The sequence below is a fragment of the Astatotilapia calliptera genome, chromosome 7 (assembly GCF_964374335.1).
Source record: "Astatotilapia calliptera chromosome 7, fAstCal68.1, whole genome shotgun sequence".
Taxonomy (NCBI): domain Eukaryota; kingdom Metazoa; phylum Chordata; class Actinopteri; order Cichliformes; family Cichlidae; genus Astatotilapia; species Astatotilapia calliptera.
Genome location: NC_137428.1, coordinates 68,480,805 through 68,493,645, shown reverse-complemented (window position 1 = coordinate 68,493,645; position 12,841 = coordinate 68,480,805). Strand labels below are relative to the sequence as shown.

At 41.6% G+C, this 12,841-nt stretch overlaps 2 protein-coding genes and 1 non-coding gene across 5 annotated transcripts; 2 read left to right on the top strand and 1 right to left on the bottom strand.

The window, feature by feature from the left end:
* Positions 1-1,054: 1,054 nt before the first annotated feature.
* On the top strand, positions 1,055-1,137 carry trnal-cag (transfer RNA leucine (anticodon CAG)). Its single transcript has one exon. It is a non-coding gene; the product is annotated as a tRNA-Leu (tRNA).
* A 723-nt stretch (positions 1,138-1,860) lies between these two features.
* On the top strand, positions 1,861-9,795 carry pllp (plasmolipin). The gene is made up of 4 exons (XM_026176762.2): positions 1,861-2,474; positions 6,642-6,812; positions 7,851-7,967; positions 8,899-9,795. The coding sequence occupies exons 1-4, from the start codon at positions 2,313-2,315 to the stop codon at positions 9,004-9,006; spliced, it is 558 nt and encodes a 185-aa protein (XP_026032547.2). The 5' UTR covers positions 1,861-2,312; the 3' UTR covers positions 9,007-9,795.
* arl2bp (ADP-ribosylation factor-like 2 binding protein) lies at positions 9,100-12,338 on the bottom strand. Of its 3 annotated transcripts, none has more exons than XM_080303980.1 (7): positions 11,984-12,338; positions 11,644-11,713; positions 11,306-11,367; positions 11,127-11,233; positions 10,947-11,032; positions 10,700-10,796; positions 9,100-10,500 (listed from the first exon to the last, which is right to left on the bottom strand). In XM_080303980.1, exons 1-7 carry the CDS (start codon positions 12,000-12,002, stop codon positions 10,402-10,404), a joined length of 540 nt encoding a protein of 179 aa, XP_080160106.1. In that variant the 5' UTR covers positions 12,003-12,338; the 3' UTR covers positions 9,100-10,401. The 3 variants fall into 3 exon arrangements, with proteins under 3 accessions (XP_080160106.1, XP_080160107.1, XP_026032549.2); XM_080303981.1 differs by having other exon boundaries at positions 11,644-11,763; positions 11,984-12,108; XM_026176764.2 differs by having other exon boundaries at positions 11,844-11,984.
* Positions 12,339-12,841: the final 503 nt, after the last annotated feature.

The following is a 12,841-nucleotide window of genomic DNA, read 5'->3' as shown; positions in this document are numbered from 1 at the left end:
AAAACATTAAACATGTTAACAACACAAAAGCCATATTAAACGCAGCTACTTTAGGCCCGGAAGTAGGATTCATCACGTCATCACTTAACGACCGGATAGTGGCATTGTAAAGCGCTTTGGGTGCCTTGCCTATATAGCGCCTTGAAAAGCGCTATATAAATCCAATCCATTACTCTCAGGTAGGATGGCCTGCTTTGGAAAGTCTGAGGAACTCTCATCTATACAGTTTTATATATAAGGTGATACTTGGGTTGCTGCCTTCTTATATATGTTCCCTGCTTGCAATGAAACATGCTGGTCGGTATTCTCTTCGTCCGCATGGTTACTTGTTGCTTTCTGTTCCATTTGCCCGAACTGAATTTGGTAAAAGAGCTTTTGTTCGTTTAGCACCCTGGGCTTGGAACAAACTGCAGAAAGAATGGAAAATGACTGAATTCATTTCATTAATTGTTTTTAAATCTAAATTACGAATCCTTGAGGACAAGCCCATAACATGCAACTGTTTCAATTATATCAATTTGTTATTTTAACTGATTTTTAAATTTTTTATTAGAATTTTATTGAATTTTAATTAATTCATTCATTATTTTTTTCATTTATGTTTGCATGTGTGTTGTTGCTGCCTGTGTTTAATTGAGTAATTTCTGTAACTGTGAGACACTTGCTGCTGCTCTTGGCCAGGTCTCCCTTGAAAAAGAGGTTTTTAATCTCAGTGGGATCTTCCTGGTTAAATAAAGGTTAATAAAATAAATAAATAAATAAACTTGAAATGGGAGAGAATACGATTATAATAATATGGGAAAGAAAACTGAAACCGTATAGGTAATAGATAGAGGGTGACTGTGTAACCTGTGTCACGTGGAGTCATTCCGTGAGACGCTTATTAACCAGAATCACCAGCAGAGGGAAGGCGAGGAAACCGGAACCGATGTTCCGCTAAACAGAAAAACGTTTCCGTGCTCAGTCTTTACATGATTTGAGCAAAAAAATTAAAAATAAAATAAAACTGCATGTAGAGCTATATTAACCAGATTTTGTTGACGTGCTATTATAAGTCAGGATGGCCGAGCGGTCTAAGGCGCTGCGTTCAGGTCGCAGTCTCCCCTGGAGGCGTGGGTTCGAATCCCACTTCTGACATCACCTTTTTGTTTGATTGTTACTTCTTAAAATGTTTTACATGTTTAAAACTGTTTCCACACGCTCAAAATCAATGTTCACTACACCACAAACACTATAATACATAATATTCAAATAGATGGCATGTCTCCCAGGGAGAGGATAAGAATTTCAATAATTAATTAATAAAATTTAGTTAACATAAATTTATGGAGATTTTGTTTCTCATTATATCATCAGTGAGAAAAATATTTCTGGCTTTAATGTTTTTTTCTTTGCTTCTTGTTTTGGTCTATTTATGCAGTAATTCTTTAATAGTTGCAAAGAATTAAAATTATTTCTTTTTAATATCTCCATATTTTTCAGTGTATTCCGACTGTTTAATCTTTCAAGCTACGGTCTTTATGAACAGCACAGCAAATAATAAAGAAAGCGACAGAAGAAAAAGCAAACAAAGTATGCTGCAATTTTCAAAAGTCACAAAAATCCTCCTTAACTGACAGATTGGGTTAGTGGATTTTTTGAGTTAAACATTGAAACATTCACAGCATCCATCCATATGTGTTATTGATTAAACTAAGGAATGTAGCGTTGTGTCATCCCTTCTTATCAGTCCACAGGGGAAGAACAAACATGTGCGAGCTCCACGCCTAGAGGGCACCACCAGCTTGTGTTGTTTTTTCCTCCCTCCTCCTGGAGTTCAAACACATTAGTGACTGAAGCGCCGCAGGTGAGCAGCCTGCAGGAGCATATGGGAGGTGCCAGGGGAGCAAAAGAGAGCAACCCAAAGCAGATGGGGAGAAGATGACGACGCACTCAATATGTGTGTGGGTGTGTCAGAGGGAAAAGGAGAAGGCAATGTGTAGAGAGACTCACACCGCCTCCACCATTACACACCTGTCAGAGCAGGTGGAGACACTGACAGCTGATACCTGAACCTGGAGGTCTGGCTGGAGGGCTCCTCTTTAACTCAGTGGAGGGTTTTTGTTTCTTTTTTATTTATTTTTTTATTTTTGAAGGCATCGGGTTTTGAATGATTCTGTTTTGTCATATTTTTTATTTTTCTTGACTATTTGAAGATTGAGATTTGCTGGTGCCTCCAGTCAACGTAGGGATTCGATTTTTCATCAAAACCTTTTATTGAGAACACTTAAGGACTCTATTATTGTGGCACCTGCGTCTGCGAGAGCTCAGTCATGGCAGACTTCCCGTCCAAAGTTACCACAGAGACCAGCGTCCCTAACTCCCAGAACTCCCACGGTGGGAACAGCATCCGAGGGCTGCCTGGAAGCATATCCTCCAGGGTGGACTTTTCATTTATCCGAAGCATCCCAGCTATGCTGATGATCGCTGAAATTGTATGTAACCAACTAAATGATTACTCTTCTGTCTGTCCTGCACTCTGCTCTGTTTAGTGGGAGGGATGCCTACTCTACTTATTTTATGTTCTGAAACCTCTTGCACTATAAACCAGCAGGGCCTCGGTTCATCTTAGCCATTGTGACTTTTGACGGACAGAAACATAAAAATATTTAGTGTTCGAACACAATTTTCACACTGAAGATACAAAAGTAAGTTCCTAAAACAGCCTGTAACTGTAGTTTTTAATAAACAACAACAGCTAATTTAACATTTTGAGGGGGTTGTTTTCAATTCAACTTTATTTATACAGCGCCAAATCACAACAACAGTCGCCTCAAGGTGCTTCATACTGTAAGGTCGACCTACAATAATACATACAGAGAAAAACCCAACAATCATATGACCCCCTATGAGCAGCACTTTGGCGACAGTGGGAAGGAAAAACTCCCTTTTAACAGGAAGAAACCTCCGACAGAACCAGGCTCAGGGAGGGGCGGGGCCATCTGCTGTGATTGGTTGAGGTGAGAGAAGGATTTAATGATAAATGATGGTGTGATTTGTTTATGAATGGCATGGAAAAGCTAATCAAGGTGACTCAACCTCTAGAGATGGACACGCCCCTTATTGCTGAAAAGACTTTAAGTGAATTTTAAAACTGCCTTCGATGCTTTATTTTTAAAAGCACTGAAGATTGTTTTTACTTTGAATGTTTGGAGGTTTTTTGAAGAGTGTTGCATTATGAACATGTTGTACGTTACCTCTGGTGGGAGGTGCTGGAAAGGTCCTTTAAATATGATGCTTATTTTCACCTCCCCTTTTATTGTTGTCAAACTCTTTGCTTTACACAAATTATATTTTTAAAATAATCATTAATTATCTTATACTGAAGCTCGGTGAAGCTCCCGTGTGCCTGAGTGGACTATTTCAAGCATATAAGCCTTTAATGACACAATACAAGAGTAGAAAAAGAAACTTGTCAGCGTCGGTTTATGTTCAGCACAGAGCAGCAACCAAACTAACTAGAACTCAAACATCTGTGAGGGAGACTTTTGCTTTCAGAGGTGGTGGAGATCAAAGCAGAATGTTAGACCTCAAACACAACTCCTTACAAGCTTGAGTGCTCCCCTTACAGTATCTGCTTTATAATTTGATAGTATGACGGTGCTGTTGGTTTATGACAGAACTGCGTTTGCTGAGTTGCCAAAAAAAGTCATAAAAACTTAATAAACAAACACAAGAAGCCCTGAGCTGCAGCTGTTTACCCCACATCGCCTGATGTACAGTGAGGCAATATGCGCGTCTTATCAACCTTTGGACAGCCTGACCCATTTAAACACCGAAGACCATAAATTCCACTGCAGCAAGAAGTGTAATGATCCTTATGGTGGGCTGAACGCAGCTCAATGCAGCTGCAAAAGACTGAACTCCTGTTCACGTGTTTCTCACCTGGGAAGAAACATTGTTAGCATGGATTAACACCCGTGCCTGTCATTGGCAATTTAAACGTTAAAAAGACTAAATGAAGTGATTTGTCTGAGTTAATGATTAAAGCAAAACGTTATTACTTTTCCGTGCTGAGTTTTGCCCGACCTACTACTACAACACCATGCAATGTCAGCAAAAACTGCACCTAATAAAGCCCAGACAGGTGACACGTTTCACAGTCTGAACATTAACAGGGACGCCGCCGTGCACTGTTGTTCCTGCAGTTTTAGTGCAATGCTGGGGAGATCAGTGGAGTGTGACAGGAGGAGCCAAAGACCTCCGCCACCTCTCAGACGTTAGTCAGCCATGTTTCCTTTGCCTAAAGCCAGTACATACCTGAGGGGGGGGGGGAGATTGGACCGAGGCTGAGAGCTGCTGTCGTATCACTGTTCACCTGGTACTTCACACAATGAGGTTTATCTGGAGAAAAAACGATTTACATAAGCAGACACCATCATTGATTTCATTTTCCAGGCTCTGTGCCACTTTCTGATAGTGAAGCTTTCCGACTGTGCACCGCACAGTAAAGCAGCATGCAGTCATTTTTATTGTTTAAAGATAACCAGGAAGGTTTATGGAGCATAAACGGAAACTTGTTGACACACATTCAAATTCTGTGTCATCTGATTAATGGTGCAGACACACACGTCTTTATCTATGACACCAGCAGTCATAGATAAACGGAAAGAGCTCATCACAGGTTTAAGTCACATGACTGATATATAACATAAAGATATTATATTATAATATAAAGTTATCCTGGATTACCTACACTGTATTCCTTCACTGCTGCAAACTTTTGCTGTACCTTGCGTACTCTGTGTATCAGTCCACATCCTGTCTTCCTTCTCTCATCAACCGGTCGCAGCAGATGGCCCCGCCCCTCCCTGAGCCTGGTTCTGCTGGAGGTTTCTTCCTGTTAAAAGGGAGTTTTTCCTTCCCACTGTCGCCAAAGTGCTGCTCATAGGGGGTCATATGATTGTTGGGTTTTTCCTCTGTATGTATTATTGTAGGTCAACCTTACAATATAAAGCGCCTTGAGGCAACTGCTGTTGTGATTCGGCGCTGTATAAATAAAGTTGAATTGAAAACAACCCCCTCAAAATGTTAAATTAGCTGTTGTTTGACGAGCATTTATTAAAACTGAAACACAGCCTTTCTTCCCAGACGCTGTTTCCACAATGAAAAAACAGAAGTAGTAATGTGAGAGTAAAGTTTGCTGCGGCTGAAACATTGTGACATCATTGTTTGATATCCATAATGTTTAGCACCACCTTGTTGATTTTCCATCTCCACATCAACAACATCAACATAAAAAAACAACAAGTTAGTCTCAGCAATATTTTTGCACACATTTTTAAAAACAAACCTTTTTTCATATCTCCATGACTGCATCTTTTCACCTGTCCTTACTCTGAAATTAGCAGAACACGATTAGTCTCCTGTTTCAGGTCTCCAGGTCCTGATGCAGTATTAATATACAACATGCCCTGCACACTCCATTATAAAATGCATTTGCATAATGCATAAACTCCTGCTGCTGTGCTAGAGCACACAGTTTAACTTGAGCAATGTTTGAACTTTGGCCATTAAACGATATATTTAGAACACTTTATGGTGCAGAGTTGTCCTCTCCACTTCATCCAGCTCGACACTGTTTTGCTTTTTTGTTTTAAATCAAAGGTGAATGCCCTCCGTTTCATTCAAGTTCCTCGCTCATTTTGGTAAACACAGTTTACACAGCAGTGTCACAGCAAACTCCCTGGTCGAACATGTGCATCACAGCTGGACTTTACTGTTTTACTCAGGAAGTTCAAATGATTTCCTCTTCCTTCGGTTCAGAAGAGAAAAGCTCGTTATGATGCAGCCGCTTTGCAAAGGTCTACTTAGGAGAGCGTGCTGTGTATGCATGTGTGTAAAAAGTGAAACCTGACCTGTGCATACATAATGGACTGTCATGTCCTTTCTCATGAGACTGAAGCAGGAAGACATGCGTGCAGGGAAAGAGGGACGCCTCGTGTGTTTTGTACAGTACCTGCAAGAGTCGGTCAGACTGACTTTTAAGATCCCCATGAAAACAGTCTGCCCACCTCAGTGTCACAGACAGTCTGTGGTGCTTATCTGGGCATCAGTGACCTCGTCAAGTGCAGTAAACTCAGGTTACGAGATTATTCTAAAATCTGAGATCTGCTGACGAATATCTGCTGAGCATCGCAAAGCATTTAACAGCTGGTGTTTTCCTCAGAAGTTGATGGTTGAAGAAAGATTACAACAGCCATGTGTACTGTAAATGTTGGTATATATGAATTCTAAGATTTTACTCAAAAATGAACCCATACATAATGGATACAGTTGCTGGAGGTGATTACGTTGTTCTTGCATGCTCCGTCTAACACAATAACTACTGCTTACCTGTGACTCAGCAGATAGAGGCGGTTATCTACCAATCAGAAGGTCGGTAGTTGCCCCATGTGAATGTTAGCCAAGGTATAGAAATGTCTGTTTAACTGGATGGATTCATCGTAAAAAGCACTTTGAGTGCTCAGAGTAGAACAGCACTCCTTGAGCACCAGTCACCATTTGTTTGTTTGTTAATAATGTAATAACTGTTTACATAATTTTATTTTTCGTGCCCCCAAACTGATGCACCTGTTGTTTCCTCCCTCTCACCTATTTAGGTTTTTGGGCTGCTCCACTGGGCGCTGATAGCAGGCACCTCTATAGTGGTAGGAGCGTATGGCTGGGTATTGTTTGTCGCCATCACTCTGTGGATCCTCACCACCATCCTCTTCTTCGTCATCCTGTTTGGTGTCACACAAACACTGCCTGCTGTCCCATGGCCCCTGACGGTATGTGAGAGACGGAGGGCAAAGACGAATAAAGTCAAAGAACGTACACAGAGATGTTCCTTGGCAACATTTTATAAACCACCTGTGACTTCGGGCATCATTTCAGTGCATTTAACTACTTAAAAGTTGTTACATTAGAAAAACCAGGAAACAAAGAATTAATTGTACCGCAGTTACAGTATAATGTGTGTCTCCAGCACAACACACCCTGCACACCTCAAAGTGCAGCATACTTATGATCGTGGCTCAAGAGTTGGGAGTTTGCCTTGTAACCGGAAGGTTGCCGGTTCGAGCCCCGGCTCGGACAGTCTCGTCGTTGTGTCCTTGGGCAAGACACTTCACCTACTGCCTACTGGTGTTGGCCAGAGGGGCCGATGGTGCTATATGGCAGCCTTGCTTCTGCCCCAGGGCAGCTGTGGCTACACCTGTAGCTGCCTCCACCAGTGTGTGGATGACTGGGTGTGTAAAGTGCTTTGGGGTCCTTAGGGACTAGTAAAAGCACTATACAAATACAGGCCGTTTACCATTTATGTAAAATAGGAAAATTGTTTGATTTATGATTAGTAAATAACTTAAAATTACATTATTTGAATTAATTACAGTGTAATGATTCCTTTGTTTCCTGTAAAACCGCGACTCATTACATCCTCAGTCTACTGTTAATAACTTGAAATATTTGTATGTGACTATAATGACATCATAATTTTAAATAAAATATGTTGAAGTTCAGTCTACAGGGGAATTACACCCTTAGTCACGGGTTGTATTAGAAACAGTTACCGGTTCCTTGATTTTGCAGTTTGGATGTTTGGTCATCAGTTCTGAGAGACGGTGCATGAACGTCAGCGATACTAATGTGTACTCTCACAGAGCAACAAAAAGGCTGATGAAGTGGTGACGATGACAAGGCTGCAGAAACAGCTCAAAGACAGAAAGAGAAAAAGACAAGGATGCGAAGCCACAGAGGGGCACAGTGTGGCAGGAAGACGGCGAGTCGTTGTGCATTGATGTAATGTGTGTTTTCTCCATTTGTTTCAGGTGATGGTGTATTTTAGCGCAGCCACAGTCCTCTATCTCACTGCTTTCATCACCAACGCAGCTTATGTGACTCCCTTCCACGGGCTCTATATCTATGGACATTTGGCAGCTGCTGCAGTAAGTCACCACTCACACTATCTCACAAACTAGCCCAATGTCCAGGGAACACAGAACAGCCTTTTATAACGCACTCGGTGTATTTGATTAGGTGTGCCGCTCGCTAGTGCTGTTAGTGCTGGGAACGACCTTTTGTCTTCAGAAGAGCTTAATTTCTTCATGGCACAGATTCCACATGATGCTAGAAATACTGATCCGAGTTTTTCGTCCACGCTATCACAGCATCACAGTTTCTACAGATTCGTCGGCTACACATCCGTGATGAAGGTTTTCCACATCACCAAATCGGAAGGCTTCTCTATTTAATGGAGATGTTGTGACTGTGGAGGCCATTCGAGTACAGTGAACTCACTCTCGTTTCAAGAGGACAGTTTGAGGAACAGATCAGTAATGTCTGAAATAATTAAACCAGCCTGTCTGACACCAACAATCAAAGGCTGTCTTGGCGAGGCCTACACGCCTAAACACACTGAGTTCTTGCCAAGTGATCGACTGTTTAGATATTTGCAATAATGAGCAGCTGAATAGGTGTGCCTTATAAAGTGGCAGGTGACTATGACTTACATTGGCAGAAACATCTCCTGTATCAGTGTGTTTTACAGTTCCTCCTGCAGGTCAAAGTCTGTCCTGGTTTACAGCTTTAGCAGAAGCATTGATCACATGATTTCTCACACACACACACACACACACACACACACTCTTATCAGAAACTGCCTCTGAGCCACTCCTGTCTAGATTATAGAGGTAAGGTCCCACTAGTACATTGTTTAACCTGCTAAATCACACAGCTGGGCTTGGTATAGATATGAATTCAGAAATATAAACATGACTGTGATTTATGATGGCTGATAAGAATTTCAGACTTTTGCTCAGCTTCCTGGAGTCCCTTCGGCGGTGTAACCGCGTCTCTTCTCATTTTCTTTCGCTGCAGTTCTTTGGTGCTGTGGTGACCTTTGTGTACGCAGCCAGTGCTTTCTTCTCCTACTTGGACTGGAAGGGGGACGGAGGAAACGCCGCCACCAACACAGTGCCGACTTAGGGCTGTGCGGCCAGCGGTGCTGCTCCCAGGAACAAAGCTCACAAAACTCAGATCCTGACTGAGGCAAACCCTGATAATAACCACGAGATGAAATCTGTTCCAGGTGGTTTATTGTTTTAGCCATCCCAGTAATACAGTAAATATACTGTATTACTACTACGAAATGTAATAATCCTAGATTGCATTAAAAATACACTTGAATCATTATGTACATAAAGTTATAAATTTCAGTAATAATTGAACAAAATCTGAAAATGTGAGCAGCATTAAAAGAAAAATAAGCACAGGCTGCATGTGCTAACTACAGTGGAGGGTTGTTTGGTTAGTCTGAGATCACCAGTGGAAAAACCTGTTAGCTAAGGGAGGACCGCAGATCTCGACCTCCAGCTTTGGGCAGTTCTCTGCAGCATTCTGCATCTACCAACAAGAAGAGGAGGATGAAACCGCTGAAAGTTGGCTTCACAGTTTGGGTTTACTGGGCCTAACAGAGCCTTTTAGCAATAAAACCGCCCATAATGCACCTGTAAGAAAATAATCATGATGCTGACACACTGACACTGGATATTTCTGCATGATTCAAATATCGATCCACAGGCGTGGAACACTGTTTTTGTGTGATTTAAGTGAAAGTCTGCTCCTCTCCTGCTGTACTGTACGTGCCTTTATGAACCACGCGAGTCTTTTTGTACCAAGAGTTTGGACGTTGGTGAAATCCTGCGCTGAGTGCTAGAGCTCAGCTACACACTTCAAATAAACGACTGAGGTTTTTCTTTTGTGCTTATTTGAAAATATCGTTTTGTGTTTGTTTTTTTACAGACAATCGTAACAACAACAGCATTTCACCGGAGAAATAAATATACTTGGAAAATGAAACATTTCTAAACACATAAAAACAATTTGTACCAAAAACTAACTGCAGACACACACAATCATTTTACATTAAACGTCACTTTGACAAGTTCGAAACTTAAACACTGTTAATATAATTTATATGTCCATGAAACATATATTAGTTCTACTTTACTACTTTCTGAAAAACGAAGCATGTTTGTTTCACAGCACAGGGACAGAAATACTCGACTTCCTGTTTCAAACAGGCCGTTCCAGTAAAAGCTAAACAGAATCACTGCACACGAGTGAAAGCATGAAAATGTGAATTACAGTTGAAGAAATATTAACTTTTCAAGGAGTCACATGCAGTCGAGTGATTGTTAACAGAAAGTGGGCAAAACCTTCAAACTTTCATGGCAAACAGACACAGAGGCTCTTCCACTGACCCCTCTACATAAAACGCAGAGAAACAAATATAAATTATCCGTTACAGACGGAAGATTTACGTTAAAAGACTCTGAATCGAACACTTTCATTAAGGCCCTGGAACAATTTTCCAGAGATTCACTGAGATTCATTAAAGTCAGCATGCTTGGAGCCTCCAAGGTTCAGAGATGTGACCACCAGTCCCTGACTCAGGTCTGGACACCGGCCCTCCTTTTCCTAGAAACACACAAATACATTCAGCATTAATGTACAGTACCCCACACACACACACACACACACACACACACACACACACACACACACACACACACACACACGGTTCAAAACTTCATAACAAAGAGCCACGTGTCACAGCTGCCCTGTTATTTAAATGGGGCCACTTTTATAGTTATTCTCCAGCTCACAGAAAACTCACAGCTCTATATTGCAGAAACATCTCCTTGAAAGCCATGAAGTCAGTGAACGTCAGCAACATGTCAAAGATGTCACCTGACACTTCCTCCTTGTGCTGCCTGCAGAGGAAGGAGATAAACTCGTCACTTTTTCAGTGTACTTGTGTGCCACCTTGTGGTCTATTGCAAAATAACATTTCTTACGAGCAACACAACATAACTGACACATGGGCTGCTTTCAGTTCAGGTTCCACTTCTGTCACATCTTACATGAGTAACTCTTTAAAGGTGTCCATGCTGAAGCCGGGAATTCTCTCCATCAGCTGCTGCTCCAGGTATTTTTCCAGCAGGTCAACCTAAATAACAGCCAAGATTCTGCTTTAAGTCAACGTATTTGTAAAAACTGAACATCTCTGTATGACTGTGAGAGTGAAATCTGCCCACACTTACATATTCATTAAAGATGGGCGTGTAGCTGAGCTTGTTCTCATCAGAGTCATCAAACTCACGGTAATGTTTCTCCATGAAAATCTGCTGAATCTGCTGGAAGTCGTCCTCTGAAAGAGAAGCAGTGGACATGTAGAAAGCGCGTGTTCATCACTAACTGGTGGCACTGTCAGTGAACCTACCCATGATGATGTCCTCTATGCAGCCAATAACTCCATCGAAGGCCGTGTCTGCAGCCGAGGAACTGAAGGGAGAGAAGTGAGAGAAATCAGCACAAACTCCACGAGTTCCTGCTCTGTGGTGGATTTTACACAGCAAGAGAAAATCCCAAATGACTCTGAACTTTTGCACCCGTTAAACATGTTTGCTGTACAATCACTCCACCCTGGAAAAAGTGAGAAATCGCTAAAAAGCCCAAAATTACCCTGATATTCATGCCCACGATGAGTGCATCAAATCTGACTTAAAACAGGACGTCAGCTTCCTGCAGACGGTTAGAAAGCGTTTCACAACAACCCACCTGGAAATAGCAAAGTGCTCCTCGTCCGTATCGAACACGTTTACCATGTTGTCTCCACTACTCCGGATTTCTGAGAAGATGAAGCGAGCACACAGGTGAGCACTGCCCTTCTGCTAACACCTGTAAGATAAAACAGGCAGGTAGCCAGCGCTAACGTTCACAACAAACGCAACATCAGCTCTGAAGTGTGTTTCCGTTACTTGCTCTCATCAGAGTCCCCGCGCGAGCAACGTCAGTTAGCCGAGGCGGCCAATCAAAGACGCACGCGGCGTTAAATTGCCGCCATTTCTCATAAGTGAAAAAGTTCATTTACAGAAGTGTCGTGACGTGTTTAACTCACCCGGCTCCCTGATGTCCATGTCGGCTAAACTGCTCACTAGCGTACGTAATCCTGTTACCAAGGAAACGAGTGAATTTTGTGCGCCTTCGTGCTCCGTCGGGTAAAACAAAAACTACCGTATATCGGTTCCCACATTCGAAACAAGACCACATTTATCTGGAAGGGAAACAGCTGGTACTACTACTAATATTATACATCAAAATGTTCACGAATTTTGCAGATTACACTTGTTTGTTCACCAAATCATTCGCCATGAGGACGATTCACGTTTCTTCCATCAGGCCTGTTACTTTTAAACCGTCACCTACAGACGATCATTAGCCTGTTTTAGCGGAACCAGATGATTGTTGGAGCTTAAAGATGCAAAAAGGAAACACGTATAACTCAGATGCTGCCTGACGTCCATCAGAAGCGCTGAAAATCGGAGATCATATACTTCTTTTGTTCGTGCCACAAGAGAAGAGTGAATGAGACGGTGGATCGACCATAACTTTTATTTTAAAGTATCAATTAAAGTTTTATTATTGATATTATTGCAAATTTAAAATCGAAATCTAAAAGGTCGTATTAATATCGGTAATATTATGTAAAAGTAATTAAAATCATCTTCAGCTGCAACATTAACGTGAGGTATTAACGAATCTGTAATTATCCTGTAGCATAACGTATTATATTTAAAGTACTTCATGTACATTTTTATGCCAAATCCGACTTCGTAGGTTATTATCATACCAAGCAGGATTAGGACTTTCCTAAAGGAGTTATTAAATACAAAATAACGTTTAAACTGTTTTGCTGTGTCACTTTTCCCCTGACACATCTGTCCTGAGTGCATCGGGCTTCATGTGAGCCTGAGAC